At 48.0% G+C, this 17,292-nt stretch overlaps 1 protein-coding gene across 1 annotated transcript in view; it reads left to right on the top strand.

Annotated features, from left to right (window-relative positions):
• Window positions 1-7,932: 7,932 nt before the first annotated feature.
• P3H2 (prolyl 3-hydroxylase 2) overlaps window positions 7,933-17,292 on the top strand; it is a 64,979-nt gene continuing 55,619 nt past the window's right edge. Inside the window, exon 1 of the mRNA XM_068691803.1 lies at window positions 7,933-8,446. Within this exon, the coding sequence (XP_068547904.1) occupies window positions 7,991-8,446 (456 nt within the window). The 5' untranslated portion in view covers window positions 7,933-7,990. The remainder of the gene's footprint in view (window positions 8,447-17,292) is intronic.

The raw sequence follows: 17,292 nt of genomic DNA, 5'->3' as shown, positions 1-17,292 counted from the left end.
GGACAAGTCCCAAAGGTAATGCAATCTGGGAGAGAGGGAGCAAATGTGCACTAGGGTCTATTTTTAATGATTGCAGTTAGGCAGAGATCTGCTCCACCACTGCCCCCATCCATCCCCAGCCAAAAAGGGCTGTGGAGAAACTCCTGAAGTTGTAGCAAATGCCCTGTCCTGTGCAACCCTGGCTGCTGGGGTGCCGTGCTTCAGTGCCTGGCTGAGCAAAAGGTTTCCCATGTGAGGTCTCAGGGAGGACAGGCGGCATTGACAGTCCTTCTACACAGCTCCCTGTGTGTTGAGTGTTTGCTCCCTTTGAGACCTTCTCCTGCTCCCCTGGGAGAAGCAGTCACTAATGCAGCAACATCAGCTTTCCCTGATCTCTGCGCAATGGGGAACAGAGACAATTTCCTGCTATTCAGCACTGTTTCTCTTTTGCAATTTCTTTAATTATAGGAACGCTTCAGTGAGACGGGATATTTTTTCCTCTCTACTTCATTATCATCATCTGGCTTTGCTTCTCTTGTCACATGTTCCCCAGCTGATGTTACAGTCGCTCAATGCAGTGTCACCACCGGTGGCATGCTGCTGGCATCCCAGGTACTCAGTAGCTTCCAAAGGATGGAGAGGGTGGCACAGGGGACCGAAAGGCAGACTTTGAGCACCATGGCTAGTCACAGACTCTCATTCTCCTGATTCCCTTCTGCTGGGCTCCTCTGTTGGGGCTGGTCAAGGACTGGGAAGGTTCTGCTGAGAACTGAACGTTCACAGCCCAACTCTGAAATCTTGGGGTTCCTCTCATTTGCAGCCAAGCCACGCAGTTGGCTTCAATGCTCCATCCCCAGAATTACACCAGGATCCCAGGAGGTCTGCACATTATGCTTGATGTTAACAATTCTACTTCTGCTTCCTTCCCCAGGGGGAATTTCATTAATGGCAGGGTTTTGCTGAGATGTCCTAGGTTGGCTGTTCCCTCCTCACATCTGGGTGGGAAGCAGGGGGCCAGCAACCTGCCTGCCTAGCAGCTGTAACAAAGTGAGTTTTATGTCTATGGCTTTAGCAGAGCATTTTAGGATTCTCTAGGATGAAAACTACTGCCATATAAAGCTAACACCTTGCAGCAAAGAAGCTTCTGCCAAATGCACTATGCAGTTTATTTACTTTTAACCAGCCCTGGGCCTCTCCCTCTGTGTGTGCAGCACATCCGTGATCTGCCCTTTCACCACTGTGAAGACATTTTGTTCCTCTTTGAGGAGATCACGGAGCAGGTACAGAGCTGCAGAGACTTATACTGAAGCACAAGTCATTTCTTCCAGTTTCTCTTGCATTGTGGAGGATAAGATCAGCACACTGATTTTGATTTACGCCTCTTGCTTGGATTAGTCATGACCGCATCAATGTATGAGAAAGATGAGCTGTTAGAGGGAAGCCACAGGAAACTCAATACTGGTGAAAGAAATGAGCTCAATGTCTTTTATAGTCTCTCAACCTCCCCTCCCCCTGCCTTTACACCAAATCATAAAAATTAAAATCAGGAAAGCCTGGCCACACGAGATTCTCCTCTTCTGCCTGCACCAAGGGCCACTGCTGGGGCTGGCAGAACTCCCGGTCGTCCCTCTTCCAGCAAGCTCCTCCGTGGCGACCCACTGCCAAATTCAGATTGAATTTCCTCAGTGGACATTCACTACTTCTTGGTCTTTCCACACAGATCTCTTCCCTCCTCCAGGAACGCTGGGTTCCCCCTGCTACAACTCTCTGATCCCTCCCATGGGGTTCCCCTCCCTGGGGGCCTGTTCCCCAAGCCTGGCATTTCTTCATTCTTCCCACCCTATACTGGGGGCTCAGTTGTGTGGAGAAATGCAGAGAAGGGAAATATCTGTCTTTGGGGACACAGTCACTGCTGGGAGTCTCAGAGAGAAAGGTCTGTGGGTGAAAGTTTGCTGCCTGCAGGTCGTGGTTTGGAGTGGGGTGCAGCACCTACCTGAGCTGGCCCAGCAGTCCAGAGGTTTCGCAAAATCATGTTTCAGAATTTCAAAAAATGAATGAGGTCAGACTAGGAATGGCAAAAATAATAAATGCATCAAGGTGACCAGATAATGAATTAAAGTGTAGAAAAAAATAAGCATGAGGCCATGCAAAGACAAGTATTGCCACCCAGGATTTGGGGGTACATATTTTGATTTTAGTGGGGGTTCTTATGACATTTTGCTAAAATATACAAACTGCATCAGAACAGCTCTTGTGGGGTCCCTGAGCATTTTCCCTACTATCCCTTTGGTGGCCACATCTCACTTGTATGAACTGTGGTTCTGCCGTGCCGTTCATGGCAGCTCAGTCCTCTGCCAGCACAAAAAGCCCCATTGCAGGCAGCACAGCTGCCAGCAGCAGAAAACCTGGGAATCAATCTCATCGGGTGCTTACTCTGAAGGATTTCATGGTCACAGACCAAAGAGAATTGTAAGGTGTTGCTAAATAACCCCAGAGCAGGTTTGCTGCGTGGTGAGTTTCCTCCATCTCCCATCTGCTTTCACACACCACCACGGGTACAGAGGACTTGTTGGACAGAAATATCACCTCTTCCCCTCCTGGATGAAATCCTCACTCCTTGCTTCGGCAAGCCTGTCCCAGCCCCATCCGCTCCCCATGTGTGGCACCTCCTGCAGCTGCAGCCAGACTCCGGCTGTGAGTACACGCGCTCTGCGCTTAACCCATCCTCCTGGCAGTGTCACCAACTTCAGCCCAATTACACCGGCCATGAATTGGACCCTGTTCACACTGAAACTGCCACAGCTTGCAGCTGAAGTTCAGGCTGTTATACAATGAGACCATTCACACGTCTCATTAACTCTGGACTATGCATTGAAAATAACCATGCCACTTGATTCCGTAATTAAGTTTTCTCGGTTTATATCATTTATCGGTGTTTTTTCCTTTTCATAACTGCAGCTCTCTCTAAATAGGTGAAACGTTTTGTGCTGTCAGTGCAGCAAAAGTGCTACGAAGAGCACAAAATAGTAATTTCTTAGTGTTAGACTGATTGTTGTCATCTTAAATAATACAGCCCCAATTTAAACCCAAGCTCAAAGATACGGGCATGTGGCCAACACCTCTGAGACAACAGTGAGCCTGTGGTTGCGTGTTTTGCACTTTCTGAGCTTTGTTTTTATTAGTTTTTAATGTATAACGGCAGTAAAGCGCAGTCCAAGTTTCTGAGTAAGCAAAATGTACAGGCACATGGAATTTAATAAACTTATACTGCTGCCTACACATGGGAAGACACACGAGTCTTCTGCTCGTGATTTACGTTATTGTACTCCTCTGCTGAGTGCCAGCAGCGAGCCTTGTGTTGTACATGGCTGTGCTCTTGTATGAAGGCTTGGATAACAGATCCAGCACATGAGCATTTGAGAATCACAACGTGCTTGCAATCTGCAGCATGTGTTCAAAGCCTTGGGAGGCACAGTGGAGGGAGCACTGCAAAGATGGTTTAGGGAGATGGTTTTGGTCTGTGCTGCAGGAGAGAAGCAACGGTGGATTCTAGAGCACAAAACCTTTTCCAAAACAGGCATAATAAGTCATAAGTCTCACAAAACAAAGCAGAGAGATAGGCCAGACCAGGACAAAGAAAAAAAATGAGCTGCCAAGGCTGGTATTGATAATGGAGTGTGGCAGGGAGAGATGTGGACAAGCATGTGTCTTCTGACTGAGGCAAGGCAACCATCCACTGGATGCTGAAAGGGAGGATATGGGATGGCCATTAGTGTGTGTGAGGAAGGATGCGTGGGTGAACGATGCATTTAGAGCAATGGCACTGCAGGCAAAGCTTCGTTGGCAATCATTTTGTCCATCTGCAGAGGTAATGTGGGAAGTCATGATGAAAGAGGCTGTCAGCAGCACAATAGGAGATGGACATGTCTTGAAGAAATATCTGGATAGAGGTTTGTTGGGGCAGAGGATATCACCAGTTCTTGTGGCTGATTGTAAGTTATGGAAGAAAAACATGCAACATCTGATCACAGGTTAGATATGTTTGGGAGAAAAAGATGGTCTTAGCTGTTCTCAGATCCTGAGCCTGGATCATATAGAAATATTTCCAAAAGTAAGATTTAAAAGGTTTAGGAGCCTAGATCATATTGCTAGAAGGAAGGAGAAGTGAAAAAGGGTTGTTGGAAACATTGAAGACCTCCAGTTCATCTGCACTGACCTCAAGTCACCAGTGACCCACCCTGAACAAGGTGTCAGGCAGGCTGAAACACAGTGGACCAAGAGGCAGGTCGGGTGTGGGGAAGCAGGTCTGTAAGCTGCCAGCAAAGAAACAACAGGTACAACCCAGAGGAGGTGGAGTGGCCTCCCCAGCAAGCATCTTGCATGGCCTCACTATGCAAGAAGAGAAAATTCCTCCTTGGTCACTCATCCTTTCATCCCTCCCAAAACTAGGCTAGCTTTATGTGACCCTGATGATGGACTTTTCCTAGAAGAACAGTCCCAAAATGTGATGCACAATTATTATTGCAGCAAATCTATCTGCAATTCATTTCCTGTCATTCGCTGACATTCACAATCTCTCCCACCCCTTCTCGAGTAACAAAAGAGATGGGCAGAGGGAGACAGTCTACAGAATTCAGGTCTGGATTCAGGTCTAAATCATGAAGTACTTCAGTAATGGTTTTGATGTATTCAATAAACCTCTACTTATATACATGAGGCAAGGATCAAAGCCCTTCAGTGAGGCTACGTTGTACTTTTCCATCTGATTCAAAACTCTCTCTCTCTCACTAAGGTACATGGCTGAAGAGGTCACCTGTGTTTGATTTGGGAATTATGAAGTTTGTTCATGTATTAACTAGGAAGGCAAGCCTACAAAGAAACAGAGAGGACCTGAAACATAGCTCTGCTTGTAAAATGCATGTTGAAAGGCCATTTTGAAAGGTATTATAAAATCTGCTCTTATCTTCTTGCCAAATCATCAGTGGTTTGACCCACATATCAAAGATTTCTGGAAAAAAAAAAAAAAAAAAGCTTCAGATGAATTTATTTACGTAGGAAAAGGTCTTTCAAAACAACTGCACAGGGGCCAGGATCAACATCTGAACACGGGCTGAGTTGTTACATTTTTAGAATTATTCCTTTCATTAGAGGCATGAGGGCTATCTCAGGCATCTTGGGGACTGATGCAGAGTTATAGCATCCTGAACCAGTAACTGCTCAGCTGGGTGAAATCCTGCTTTCATACATGCAAGGCTTCTGAGCCCAACTCCTTTCCACACCGTTGCTGCCACTCAGGGCTCTAAAGAAGGCAAACCCATTGTGTCTACCATGCTGAATTGCTGTGGTTTACATTTTCTGCAAGAAGATGACCCCCAGACAGGGGACTACCAAACTCCTTTCCACCTGGTGCCTGCCTTTTCATTTATGCAGTGAAAAGAGGCAGAGAAAAAAGGGTAGTTAGTTGCTCAAGTGACTGCACTGGAAGGACCCCGAGATGCCCTGGGTTGCATGCCTTGTGTGTGCCAACTCTTGCTGAGCTGGTAGCCGTAATTAGGTAGTGATGAAGCATCAAGGTGAGGAAAAGCACAAACTGTTGTGAACAAAGAAAGTATGACCTTAGGAAGGAGGACTGCAAAGTGAGGGTAGTGGCAGACTGGTGCCTGTGGAGAAACCCCTTGAGGGAGTTATGCAGAATTGGGCTGCAGGATGTCAGAACTAAAATTTTTTCTTTGCATTTTCCAAAAGATTTTTTTTTTAAAAGAAAGAAACATCTGGATCAGAAAATGCAGCAAGCTGAAATAAAATGTTTTGTTTCACTTCATCCTCTCTCCAGTCAATCATGCTCTTTCTGCATTCCTTCCTACCCAGGGCCTCAATGTTATCACTGCACAAAGAGATGTCACTGATGTGGAAAGAACGTGGAATTACATACGGCACTTCTGCAGACAAATCATTTGAGGTGCATCCTTCAGAAAGTGCAGCCAGGGAGCCAGATGCTTTGTCTGTGTTTTGGTGGACAGATCACTCCCATTCTAAATTTTCATGGTTACCAGTGGCACCTCTGTCTTGTGTCTTGGCTGCAAATCCTCAAGGGACCCTTGAGAAGGTTGAAGTAGCCATATCTCAACCTCGTCTCCATTCCCCAGGAGTGCTGATAAGCCTTCCATCTGGAACGGCTTTATCTGGACCTGAGAGCTCATATTGCATGGGCAAGTGGTTACAGCACATACCTTTCCCATTAGAGATCTACCTTCAGTGTGTTTGGTTCCAGAAGGAAGGAGGGACACCCAAAACTTCCAAACATTTTTTGCCAATGTGCAAGAAAGCAACAAGGAAGATTGCTTTGAAATCTTTGCCAGATGGGAAAGCCCTTCCCCAAGAATCCGGAAAATCTCCAGCCACATGGGAAAAAACCTTCCCTTACGTGAAGATGTTGTGAACCAGGCTCCGTAATCTGATGGATTGCCTAAAACTAGGGTGTTGAGCCCCATTTCTGATCCCAGACACAGCAGCATAAACCAGGAACAATGTGATCAAAGCCACCAGAGCAGTAGAGGGGGAAAGCCCAGCATGACCGCGAGGAACATCTGGCTTGATGCAGTAATAAGATCTGCACAAAATGAGTTTCAAGCATCTCCTGTTTGCTGCTATTTCAGGCTGTTAAAGGATAGACAACTGCTATAGAGATATTTCTGAAGTGTCTGCAGTAACTATGGCCACAGTCCCTGGTGAGAGACCCTACTGAGCACAGCGCTGTATGTGCAGCCTTTGGAGTACTCAGGCTTGGAACAGCTCACAGGAAAGCATCTAATGAGATCCAGGATTTGCCCATTCACTCTCACTCAGGAAAAACTGATTTCAACCAAATTAGCTGTGTTAATATTAAAGACCTCTCGCTGACAGGTGTTCGACACTGAGATTGTTTAAAATGCCAAGTAGGACTTTTTGTGTGCGTGTGTCACTGGGCCACGCTGCCAAACGTCTCGTCACAAGAATGCCTTCAAATTCATGCAAAAATGAGTAACATTTTGGCAGGGCAGGGCTTTGCAGCACTGGAACGGAGAAACCCCGGAGGAAGCGAGACATGCACACAGCTGGGAGCCGAAAAGGCTTCAACAGCCACTCACTATGCCCATCCCCGATGATTTATTCACAGAATTCCCAGCGGCAGGAGGCTGTCGGGGCAAGAGGGGCCAAGGGTGGAGAACCCAGCAAGAAATGATCCAAGCAGCCGCGGGAAAGGCATGGTGCGAGCCACGGGGATGCAGGGAAGCAGGGGAGGAGGTGTGGGGAAGGGCACGGAAGGGCAAAGTGGAAGAGGAGGAAGAGCTGCCCTGTGTGTGTGTGTGCGCGTGTGTGTGTGGATTTAAATTTCACAAAGTCATTTAATAATTATAATAATAGTAATGATGATAATATTAATAATGGTAATAATAATGATGATAATCATGATAATGAAGAAGATAATGAAAAAGAAAATGATCGTGAGAAGAAGATAAGAAAATGATCACGATGATGATGATGAAAAAGACGATGATGATGAAGAATAAGATGACGACAAAAAAAGATGAAGAATAAGATGATGATGAAAAATATGATGAAAAGATGAAGAAGATGATGATGGAGAAGAAAAATAAGATGATGAAGATGATGAGAAAGATGAAGAAGATGAAGATGATGATGAAGAAGATGGGGAAGAAAATGATGATGATGAAGAAGATGATTAGTAAGAATGAGATGGTGAAAAATAAGATGATGATGATGGTGAAGAAGAAGCACCGCTGCGATTTACAGTGAGCGGCGGCGCGGGGATGCTCCGCGCGGTCCGGGGCCGTGCCTGCGCGCCCCCCTCCCGCTCCACCGCCCTCTTTGCGGGGGGGGCCTGGGCGGGGCAGGGGGGGGCGGGCCGGCGGCTGGGAGCCCTTTAAGAGGTGCGGGAGGGCGGTGCGGGGCCGGGGGCGGGCGGGCGAGCAGGGAGCGGAGCCCGGGGCAGAACCACCCGGCTCCCAGCATGGCTACGAGGGGGAGCCGGCCGGGGGGGACCTTGCTGCTGGTCGTGCTGCTGCAGCAAGCGGCGTGCCAGGCAGCCGGGGGGTGCGGGGGGGAAAGCTCCCCCCTGGAGCCCTTCGACTCGCTGTATGCCGGCGGGGTGGAGGCGTACTACGGCGGCGACTTCGCGGCGGCGGCGCGGTGCCTGGAGCGGGCGCTGCGCAGCCGGAGGGAGCTGCGGGAGGCGAGGCTGCGGTGCAGGAGGAGCTGCCGGGGGCAGGTGCGGCTGGAGGAGTTGGGGTCGGGGCCCGGAGGCGAGCTGCCCTTCTGGGGGGCCTTGCTGCGGCGAGCCGGCTGCCTGCGGAGCTGCGAGGAGGCGAGGCTGGGAGCAGCGTCCCGGCACCGAGCCGCCGAGGAGGTGCGAGCCGATTTTCAGCGCAGGGTGCCCTACAGCTACCTGCAGCGAGCCTACATCCAGGTAGGCACCCGCAGCATCCCCCCCTCTGTCCGCCCCCCCGAGCATCCCAAGCGCGGTGCTCACCCAGCAGCCCCCCTGCTGCTGCGTGCCCAGGCTTGGCTCGGTCCAGTTTTGTGCTTCTCCTGCTTGCTTGGTGGCACTGGTTATTTGTTTTCCCAAAGGGTGGTTGTGCGTGGCTTTTGGAGTAGTGTGGTACCCTTCTGAAACTTCTGCCTTTGGGCACTTGGCAGGGAAGAGCCCTGCAGAGCCCCCAACTAACACCCCGAGGCTCCACGCAAAGGATGCTGCATCCCCTTGATGGGAGCTGAGTTGGTGCTGAGCTCTGGGAGTGGGCATGAAGCTGGGGGATGTACAGCTGCTTCTGGGATCTGATGGTCTTCAACCTGTCCTGAGATACACAATCGTTTCCATGATGCTATACGGTCACTGTTAGCAGCCACCGATGTCTTAAGCATCTTTCTGTAGTCCCAGTACTGCTGCCTTGTAGCTGTTACCTTCCACAAGGATATGGTGTTATTCTTTGTGAACTTCTTTGCCAAAAAGAAGAAGAAAAAAAAAACAAAACACAAAAAAAAAACACAACACCTATGCCAGGGTACTTAATGGGATTTTTCTTTTACTTCAAGACCTGTGCTCCATCAAGGCAGGTACCTGTAGCAACTCTTCCTGTCCATGACTTGTAAGGACAGAAACTGTGGGAATTTTATTTCATGCCAAGCTGAAAGTGTTTAAAACATTTCTGGAACATTTCCCCCTGGATTTCTGCTTTATTTGAACACAGTCATAATCTTTTAGTTGCTATAGGCAACTTAATAGGTGAAGACCTGCACAGCAGAGCATGGAGAGGGTGACTCTACTGAAATCCATTTCCAATGGGACAAGGAAACGTCCATCCTAGGCAGTGCTAGGGTTGGTGGAGCAGTGACTGCACAGCAGCTGGACAAGGAGGCAAAAAGCTACTGCATTTTTTTTTTTTTTAATTTACTGTAGTTCTTTTTCTGTCATTGCTTTAATGTCATTTTTACAAGTCGGAGGCTGGAAATGCCTTGGCTTCAATTCTAGTGTATGTGTGTAGTATAATGTTCCTGAAAGGAACCCTGGGAGAGAACCAAGACTATAATTCAATATATATTGATCCTAGTGAAGCTGGTGGAATTTTCCTGAAGTCCTTACCCTGAAAGATGCTCTGACCGTATAGTGTCGCTAGGTGTGGGAAATTATCCCAAATTTGCCATGCTAAAAATTAAGTGATTTCTTCTGAGTTCAAAGCCTTTCCCAGAATCACAAAAGTTAGCTCACATCAAGCTCACCAGCAAACTTTCCTCTGAACTAGGGAATGAGATTGACTAATTTTGACTCCCACTTCAATAAAATCGCTATGCAGAAGTCCAGATGATTTTTGTTGACCTATGAACAACACTTCTTCTGGGTCTGAGGTTTTTGTTAGCTCATTTTAAAATATGCTGTAGCCTTATCAAAGCAATTTGTCAAAACCAGCCTTTTTTATTATGTGCAAGCCATGTTAATTTGCTTTTGCACTGTCTGGAGATCTTATATCCATTCTAACACTTGGATTTTCTCACTCTCTGATGGAGTAGCAGATATTCTTGCTATCTGCATGGATGCCTGGGTGCTGGGTGCTGTAGCCAAGGGCAGGTACAGTTTGAATTGAGCTATTTTTGGTTTTAATACCTCTTCTTTAACCCTTTTTGTAAACTGGCTGCTCCTGGGTTCTGGCCAGCTTTGTGAGCAGCCCTGGGGCCAGCTTTGCCCTGCTGAGAATCCCCTAATACTTTCTTACATTTTCACCCCACTGCTGCCTTCCCGGATTGCTCTTTTGGTCTGTCCCAACAACTCCACGTGCAGAAGAAACATCCCATGCCGGATTTGCCTGTACTTGCACAAAACACGAGGTCTGATGCCTGGCACTAGCACATGCACGGATGCGAACCGTCTCCCCGTGCCAAGGCTGAATGAATGCCTTGGCAATTCCCCAAGGGTTGGGATGCATCCACACTTGCACCCTCCGAGAGACCTTGGCTGCTGCATCTGCCTGGCTTTTTGTCAGCTGCGACGAGGGGCTCGTGTGTATTGTGCGACTCCGGACAGCACTACCTCTCTCTGGCTGTTTGACCCCTGTTTTGCTCCTTGAAACCAACAAGGAAATGAGATGAAGTTCAACATCCTGCGGCGTATCCTGTCCAACCCCTCCCTGGGCTGGCTGCTGGGTACTCGCAGGGGGCGATGGCATCAGCGGCTCTGGAGAGGAGGAGGAGCAGCCTGGGCTGTGCTGCGCACCTCCTGCTGCTGGGGACCAGGGTTGTTTGCTTCTCAGGAAGGGAGAAACACCTCCCTTTGGGACACAGCAAGGAGTAGATTTAAAAAAAAAAAAAAAAAAAAAGAGTAGGGTTGGCATTCATGTAGCTCTTTGAAAAATGGTACTGAATAAACATGAGCTAATCCTTGCAACACTCCTGTGGGGTGTGAAAAGCAGAGGTTTTTATTCCTGCTGGCCAGATGCACAGGCTGAGCATTGGCTTGCAGTGTGCAAGCATGGTTAGGTTAAATGCTGATGGTACCCCTGTGTAAGAACGTGTCCCATCAAGTCCTTGAATCTGTCCTTCTATCAACTCCCTAAATTATTTCCTAATTATTTTTTTCTCTACATATTTTCCTGAAGTAGAAAGGAAGACCTCTGTTCTCTCTCACAGACACGATCCATGTTTCGCGGTGACTGCAGAATGAGGTGAGGGGAAGTTGTGGTGCACTGCACAACAGCTGGAAGTGTCTGTGGGCTTTTCACTCTTGATCAGGCTGATTGCAGTCTCTGCAGAGACTTTAGACAAACTCCTTTGAACAAGCAGCCCAAGTCCAAATGTGCTTTCACATCTCATTGTGGCTTCCAAATGCACAAGTAGGAAAACTCCGGGGCAGGATTTTCCCCGAAGTTGCTGATGTTCTCGGGTGATTCAGAAACACACTGGGTGCAGCTGGCTGGAGCAGTGAGTGAGCTGGGTTTTGAGAAGAGGTGAAGATGGAGGAGGTGATGAGAACGTGGGATTTAACTCCTGTAGTGCAATTTGTGGGCTGTCCTGCCCCCAGAGACAGAAGTCATCCTGCAGTGGGCTTCTGATGTGATGTCCCATGGGCAGAAAGACCTTTTTGCCTCATGCCAGTGGTTTCCTTTTGGTGGTATTCAGTGAAATGCCCTCTAGGCTTGGCAGATGGATGTAGGGGGATGTCTTTGCTCTCTGAAATATTTTTTTATTAATCACATCCTGCTCGCTTTGCTGCCTGAGTCATCTTGTTCCTGTTCAAACACAGCCTGCAGGCCATGATGTTTCTTCCCAACCCCTTTCTGGGGGGTTTCAAGCTCTGAAGGTGAGCAGAGGAGGAGGAAACCACACACGCCGTGACACCTCCTGGTTGAGGCTGCTGACTCGGGAGCCGTGCTGGAGCTTGCTGCAGGTGGCCTGCTGCATACCCTGTGCTAGACTTGTGTCTGGTCCCAGTGCTGACTCCTGCAGGCCAGCCTGGTCCAAAAGCAAGTAACCTGGAAAACCTGATCACCATATCAATTACAAAACCAGGTCTTGCTTCTCTGTTATCCTACTCACTCTTCCCTCAAGGTCTCTTTCCCTCACCTCATCATGTTCCCAGCTGCAGCATCCCCTGGCCTGTTTGCTAGCTGGTTGCTACAGCCTGTTTTTATTTTCTCTGTGTATTGGTGAGCACTTACTCTCCTCGTAAACACTGACTTTCAGTGGTCTCATCTTACCACTCGCCTGCATGCCCTGTTGCACATCAGTGAAGCAGGGCAGGAATCATATGTACGCAGTCTGCAACCACCAGCCTCGGGTCTGTGCTTGTCTAAAGCAGTAAGCAAAGCAAGTCTCCAGGGCGCAGGGCCTTGCTCCTCTCCTGGTGGTGTCTGCTCACAGGTGGAGCAAAAGGTGCAAGAGGCTGACCCTGTCTTGCTTGTTCTGTCTTTGTGCCGAGTTCCCCCTTGTTGCGTCTGAGTTGTTCCAGTTCCTAGACAATGTTATCATCAGGATTTCACATGCTGCAAGCAGCAAACAATAACATTTGGATTTTCCGTGCCATAGGAGAGGCTGTTTATTTGTTCTTTTAAAGCGTTCTTTTTTTTTTTTTTTCTTCTAAAAATCTTTTCCTGTTCATGTGAACTTCATACAAGCAGCTTAATCTTTCTGATAGTCTTGTGTGGGGAGGACTCTGACTGTGTGCTGTCACCCTCTCGACTGGGTCCCCAGCTGTACAGTTCAGGGGCAGCACTGAAGGCATGGCCAGGAGCATGTCCTGGGTCACGCTGTGAACTCCTGTCCATTCCTACCCCTGGAAGGTTTCTGAGATACAGCACAGACATAGCAATGGCCTGGGCAGAGACCACGGGGTGAGGGAGAAACAACATGGCCATCCAAACCATAAGAAAGCATTGTGTTACTGATTATTGCCCTACTCCAGTTGTGCCTTTGAAAACTTTCTATTTATGGGAATCCGAACTCAAGGGAGGAGACTTGCATGCACAAAATTGGGCTCTAACCTCTCTACACTGACTGCTCGGTCTTCTGCCAGCGCTCGTGAGAGTCTTGCAACCAGCCGTGCTTGGGCATCTGTCTCTGTGCACTTACAGCAAGCCTCATGATGTTTGTTAAGATTTCCCTATCAAATTTTTTCCATCTCAAGCAGCTCCTCACTGCCTCTCTCTGCACTGTTGCACTGGGCCAGAGCCTTTTGATAAGGATATGGAGTATCTGCCTAGGAATTGTGGAGTAACTGGGTTCACACCAATGTAGTTGCTTTGCTAATTTAGCTCATTTCACTCAAAAAGTGATGTTTTCCCTGAAAGTTTGTTCAGTTTTTCTGTATGCTGCAATTCTACATGGACTTCAAGAGTCCTGTGCTGGGGTAAACTGCATCCTCTGCGGGGAAGGCAGTGATTTCACATGTGGGTAGTGACAGGATAACGTGCAAAATGCCAGTACTTAGAAGTCTCTGCAGGAGCAGCCTCTTGAAGCTGTTTCTCATCACACACACCACCTGTCCTCTGCGGTCTCCCCATTTGGTCAGCCTTGTTTTCATTGGATTCAAATGAAACATCACGTCCCAGACAATGACCTATAGCAGATCTAGCTGATAATCGTTATTATTAGGATTATTACTATTAGAGGTGTTTGCTTATCTTATGTCTTGAGAGTTGGTATTACTCAGATACTGGGTAAATAAATAGATCTCGGAATTAATCTCTTGGAACGTCTCTTTATTTAGCTTCTCTGAGACAGCATTCCTGGTCCTCAACAGAGGGTAAATGTTAGTGCTCAGGCATTTAAAATGATGTGGACAAAAATAAACTTGGTTTATGGGATGGAAAACTCCTGATGGTTAGGTCAGCGTCCTGGGCGTAGGGCAGGACTGAGTATCCCTGTTCTTGCCGACCTGCATCAACCTGCTGCAAACGGAGCTGCTGACTGCAGTGGTGTTGCTTGTGGTGTGCCATGCTGGTTGCTTCGAGTTTGTGGGAGCTCTAGGTGAATTCCTCCTTACAGCGAGTTCGTGGTAAAACTGAAAACCTGAATTCTCCAGAGCTGGGGCAGTCTTCGGATGCTTGGAAGGGGGTGCTCTCCAAAAGGAGGAAGCTCGTGGCTTGAGCTCGTCTGTTTTCCATTGCTCTGCTTCTATTCAAAGCAGATAATGATGCCTTAACTGTTTTTGCGCCAGGAGATCCTGGGTGGTGTTGCATGATGTCTTAGTAAAGCAAACCCCAAATGGGAGTCTTGCTGTAAATACAAGAGAGACCAGATATAAAGTTGTCCTCTCCGTGAATGCATGAGGTTGGCATCCTTTCGGAAGAGAAGGGTCTCTCTGTACTTGACAGGACTTTTCCATCTTAAAATGACTGCTGCTTCCCAGGGGGCTGATTAAAAGTTAAAAACAGTGACCCAGCACTGAAATCCTAGGGATGTGCACATGTGAAGTCAATGTGCTGGATGCCCATTTCTGAAACCTCCAGGTACTGCCCCATGGAGCAGCTTTAGGGTGAGCAGTACAGGGTAAAACAGCCCCTTTCCCTTGCTAAATGACCAGTACATCTCAAGAAAGGTATGGGATGAAGTCCAAGAGGTCACTTGTGCTTTGGATTTTCATATCCAGTGAGCACCCATCCCACACTGAAGACCGGGGGCAGCTCCACAATGCCTCGGTCTGTGTTTTACTGCATTTGCATCTCAAAATTATTTTCCAACAAGAAGGAAAAAAAAAGTTTAAAGTTTAACTGCATTTTATTATTATTATTATTTATTTAATGTGAGAGTAGTCTTTGTTTCGACTCTATCAATTTTAAGGAAAAAAAAGACAAACTCCCATTTAAAGAGAAATTTCAGGTTGTTTCATTTGGGGTTGAAAGTACTGTCAGAGGGGAAGGGCAGGGACATAGTGGCTGGGTGCTGGAGCTGAGCAAAGGCAGGCAGTAAGACAGATTTTTGTGATGAAGGTGAGCAAACGACTGAACTAATTAACAAGAATTACTTGGGGCTATCTCACTGTCTTCACAGGAGACTCATTGTTTCCTCCTCAGATCAGTTCTGCTCTAGGTCTGACAGATCCTGATTCCAGCCAGCTTCAGGTTGGTGCTGCACTAAAAGTTAGATGATGTATTGGCTGCTTTTTTTTTTTTTTAATTTTATTATTTTTTTTAAATTACAGCAAATCTAAACCAAAACATTGTGTTTGCATTTTCTGCATCATTTTCACTGATGGTAAATTAGCTCAGCCTCGTTCAGCCCCGCTGCAAATTAGAGCTGAAGTAGCTTGAGTTTGGCAGGGAAGGACACCAGCAGTTAGCACAAACTGCTCTTACACCCACGAAGCTCGTTTCATACAGCCTGGTAACGAGCCATTTGATGGCCAGAGCTAATTTTTTTTGTCTTGCCAAGTTCCTCTTTCTCACCTCATCGCTATGTAACATTGCCAAGGCTCCAAAATAACTGGCGGCAGGGCTTGCCTGCAAAATTTCTGTGTCTTTTGGAGAGAAAAAAAGGTAAGTCTGGATTCCTTCTTATTTCTCAGTAATCCCTGGTGCTCAGGCTTGGGTGATGGAGAAGACAGTGCTGTGACTCACACAGCTTTGCTGGATCTTCGGGGGCCTTGACCTGAAGGCATCCCAGTGCTTGGGGCTGGGCCCATGTCCCAGCTTGGGCAAAGTTGGGCATTGATAGCACCCAAGGTCCCTTTGCTTTTAGAGGACCAGCTCCTGGTGCTATGAGAGGCTGGCTGTTGTCACCTGGGACCCAGCCCTTCCCTGTTCCCCAAAGTTTCTGTCCCTTGCCCTTCACTCGTCTCATTGCTGAGCTGCCCTTTCCACGCACTGCATTGCACTGGGCTTTGGTAAATGGCTTTTTGTGTTGCCTGTTAATCCTCATTCATACATCCTAGCGAGCCCTGCTCTGGCTTCTGCCGAGCCCTCCTGTTGTCCTTGGCTGCAGCACTAACTAACAGCAGCTGATAATGAGCTGCATGTGAACGAGCGATGCCATTTAGCCCTGCTAAGCAAACTCGTGCCCAGTACTTACTAGCTGTGCCTGAAGTTTCAGCAAGGATTATTCCCATTTCCTCATACGAGCGGTGATTTCATTGTGGATGGCGTGGGCAGTAAGGGGAAACCATGGTGGCAGTAACTGAGCTGTCTGCTGCCAACCTGCTGAGTGCTGCGGGAGCTTTGCTGGAGGGACCCTGGGCTGCAGGCTGTGCCTGACATCTGGAGCGAGGGCTTCAGGGGCTGTTTATCCTTTTATTTATTTTATTTATTTTTTCTTGGAGGTGGTAGGTATTAGTCACGGCGATTGGGTTTGCTCCCGAGGAGCAGGGACCCCTGCACTTTGCACGTAATGTATTTCCATGCCTGTAGTTTGGATCGAGGTCGGGCTGGCTTTGGTTCCATCCACGTGAACCTGCAGTGACCCAGCTGATGGCTGCAGAGTTTCTCGCCATTTACACAGGGGAAACTGAGGTCAGAACTTGGCCTGTGCTTTTTAGCAGTAACCCGTGGCAGGAAGAAGGGCGCGAGGTTTCCTGGATGCTTACATTTCGAGACTACATATTGGCAACAAGGTATTGACGTTTTTATTTCTTGACCGTGGTGGGTGATGACTGGTGACGGCAGGGGGTCTGCCTGTGTGTGGGTTCAAGCAGCAACGAGCTGTTCCTCGTCAGCCTGTGCCTCCGGACCAGCCCTCCTCCTTCCCATGACAACTGGGCAGTCAAACAGACCCTGAGAGCTGACGTCAAGTGTCAGGGATTTGGCCACTGAATAATTACAGCAACAAAAATAGCATCCCCTCTCCACCCCTTCCTTCCCACACGCTCCTGCTGAATCCCGGCTCATAAACGTCCTTTTTTTCCCCCCTATTCTTGGATAGGAAGCAAAACCCACATGTATTAGCTGGAACATATGGCAGAGCTTGGCTGCAGCCCATCAGTTCTGAAGGCCAAATACTCGCTTGTAGCTTCTTGTTCACTTAAAAAAAAAAAAAAAAAAAAGCTGAGGAGGGGGAGAAAAACACGTTCTTTCAAGTTGGGATGAAAGGCTGGGTCTGTGCTCATGCTGAGATGAGAAGCAGATAGGGTGCGGGACAGCATGCTGCTGCGCCGAGGAGCACGTCCCCCGCAGTGCAGAGGGGACAGGATGGCCATTGAGAGGCTGGCCGTGTGCTGGCAGCTGCCATTGCCCCACGTGGATGCTGGCTCTGTGGTCATGCCTTGTAAAAATCCTGTTTCCAGCATAGCAGATTACATCTTTAGGAGTTAAAACCTGTTAGTGGATCAGATTTGTG

This window comes from Anas acuta, chromosome 9 (genome assembly GCF_963932015.1).
Source record: "Anas acuta chromosome 9, bAnaAcu1.1, whole genome shotgun sequence".
Taxonomy (NCBI): Eukaryota; Metazoa; Chordata; class Aves; order Anseriformes; family Anatidae; genus Anas; species Anas acuta.
The sequence above is the reverse complement of the archived record's forward strand: the minus strand, read 5'-3'. Positions and strand labels throughout refer to the sequence as shown.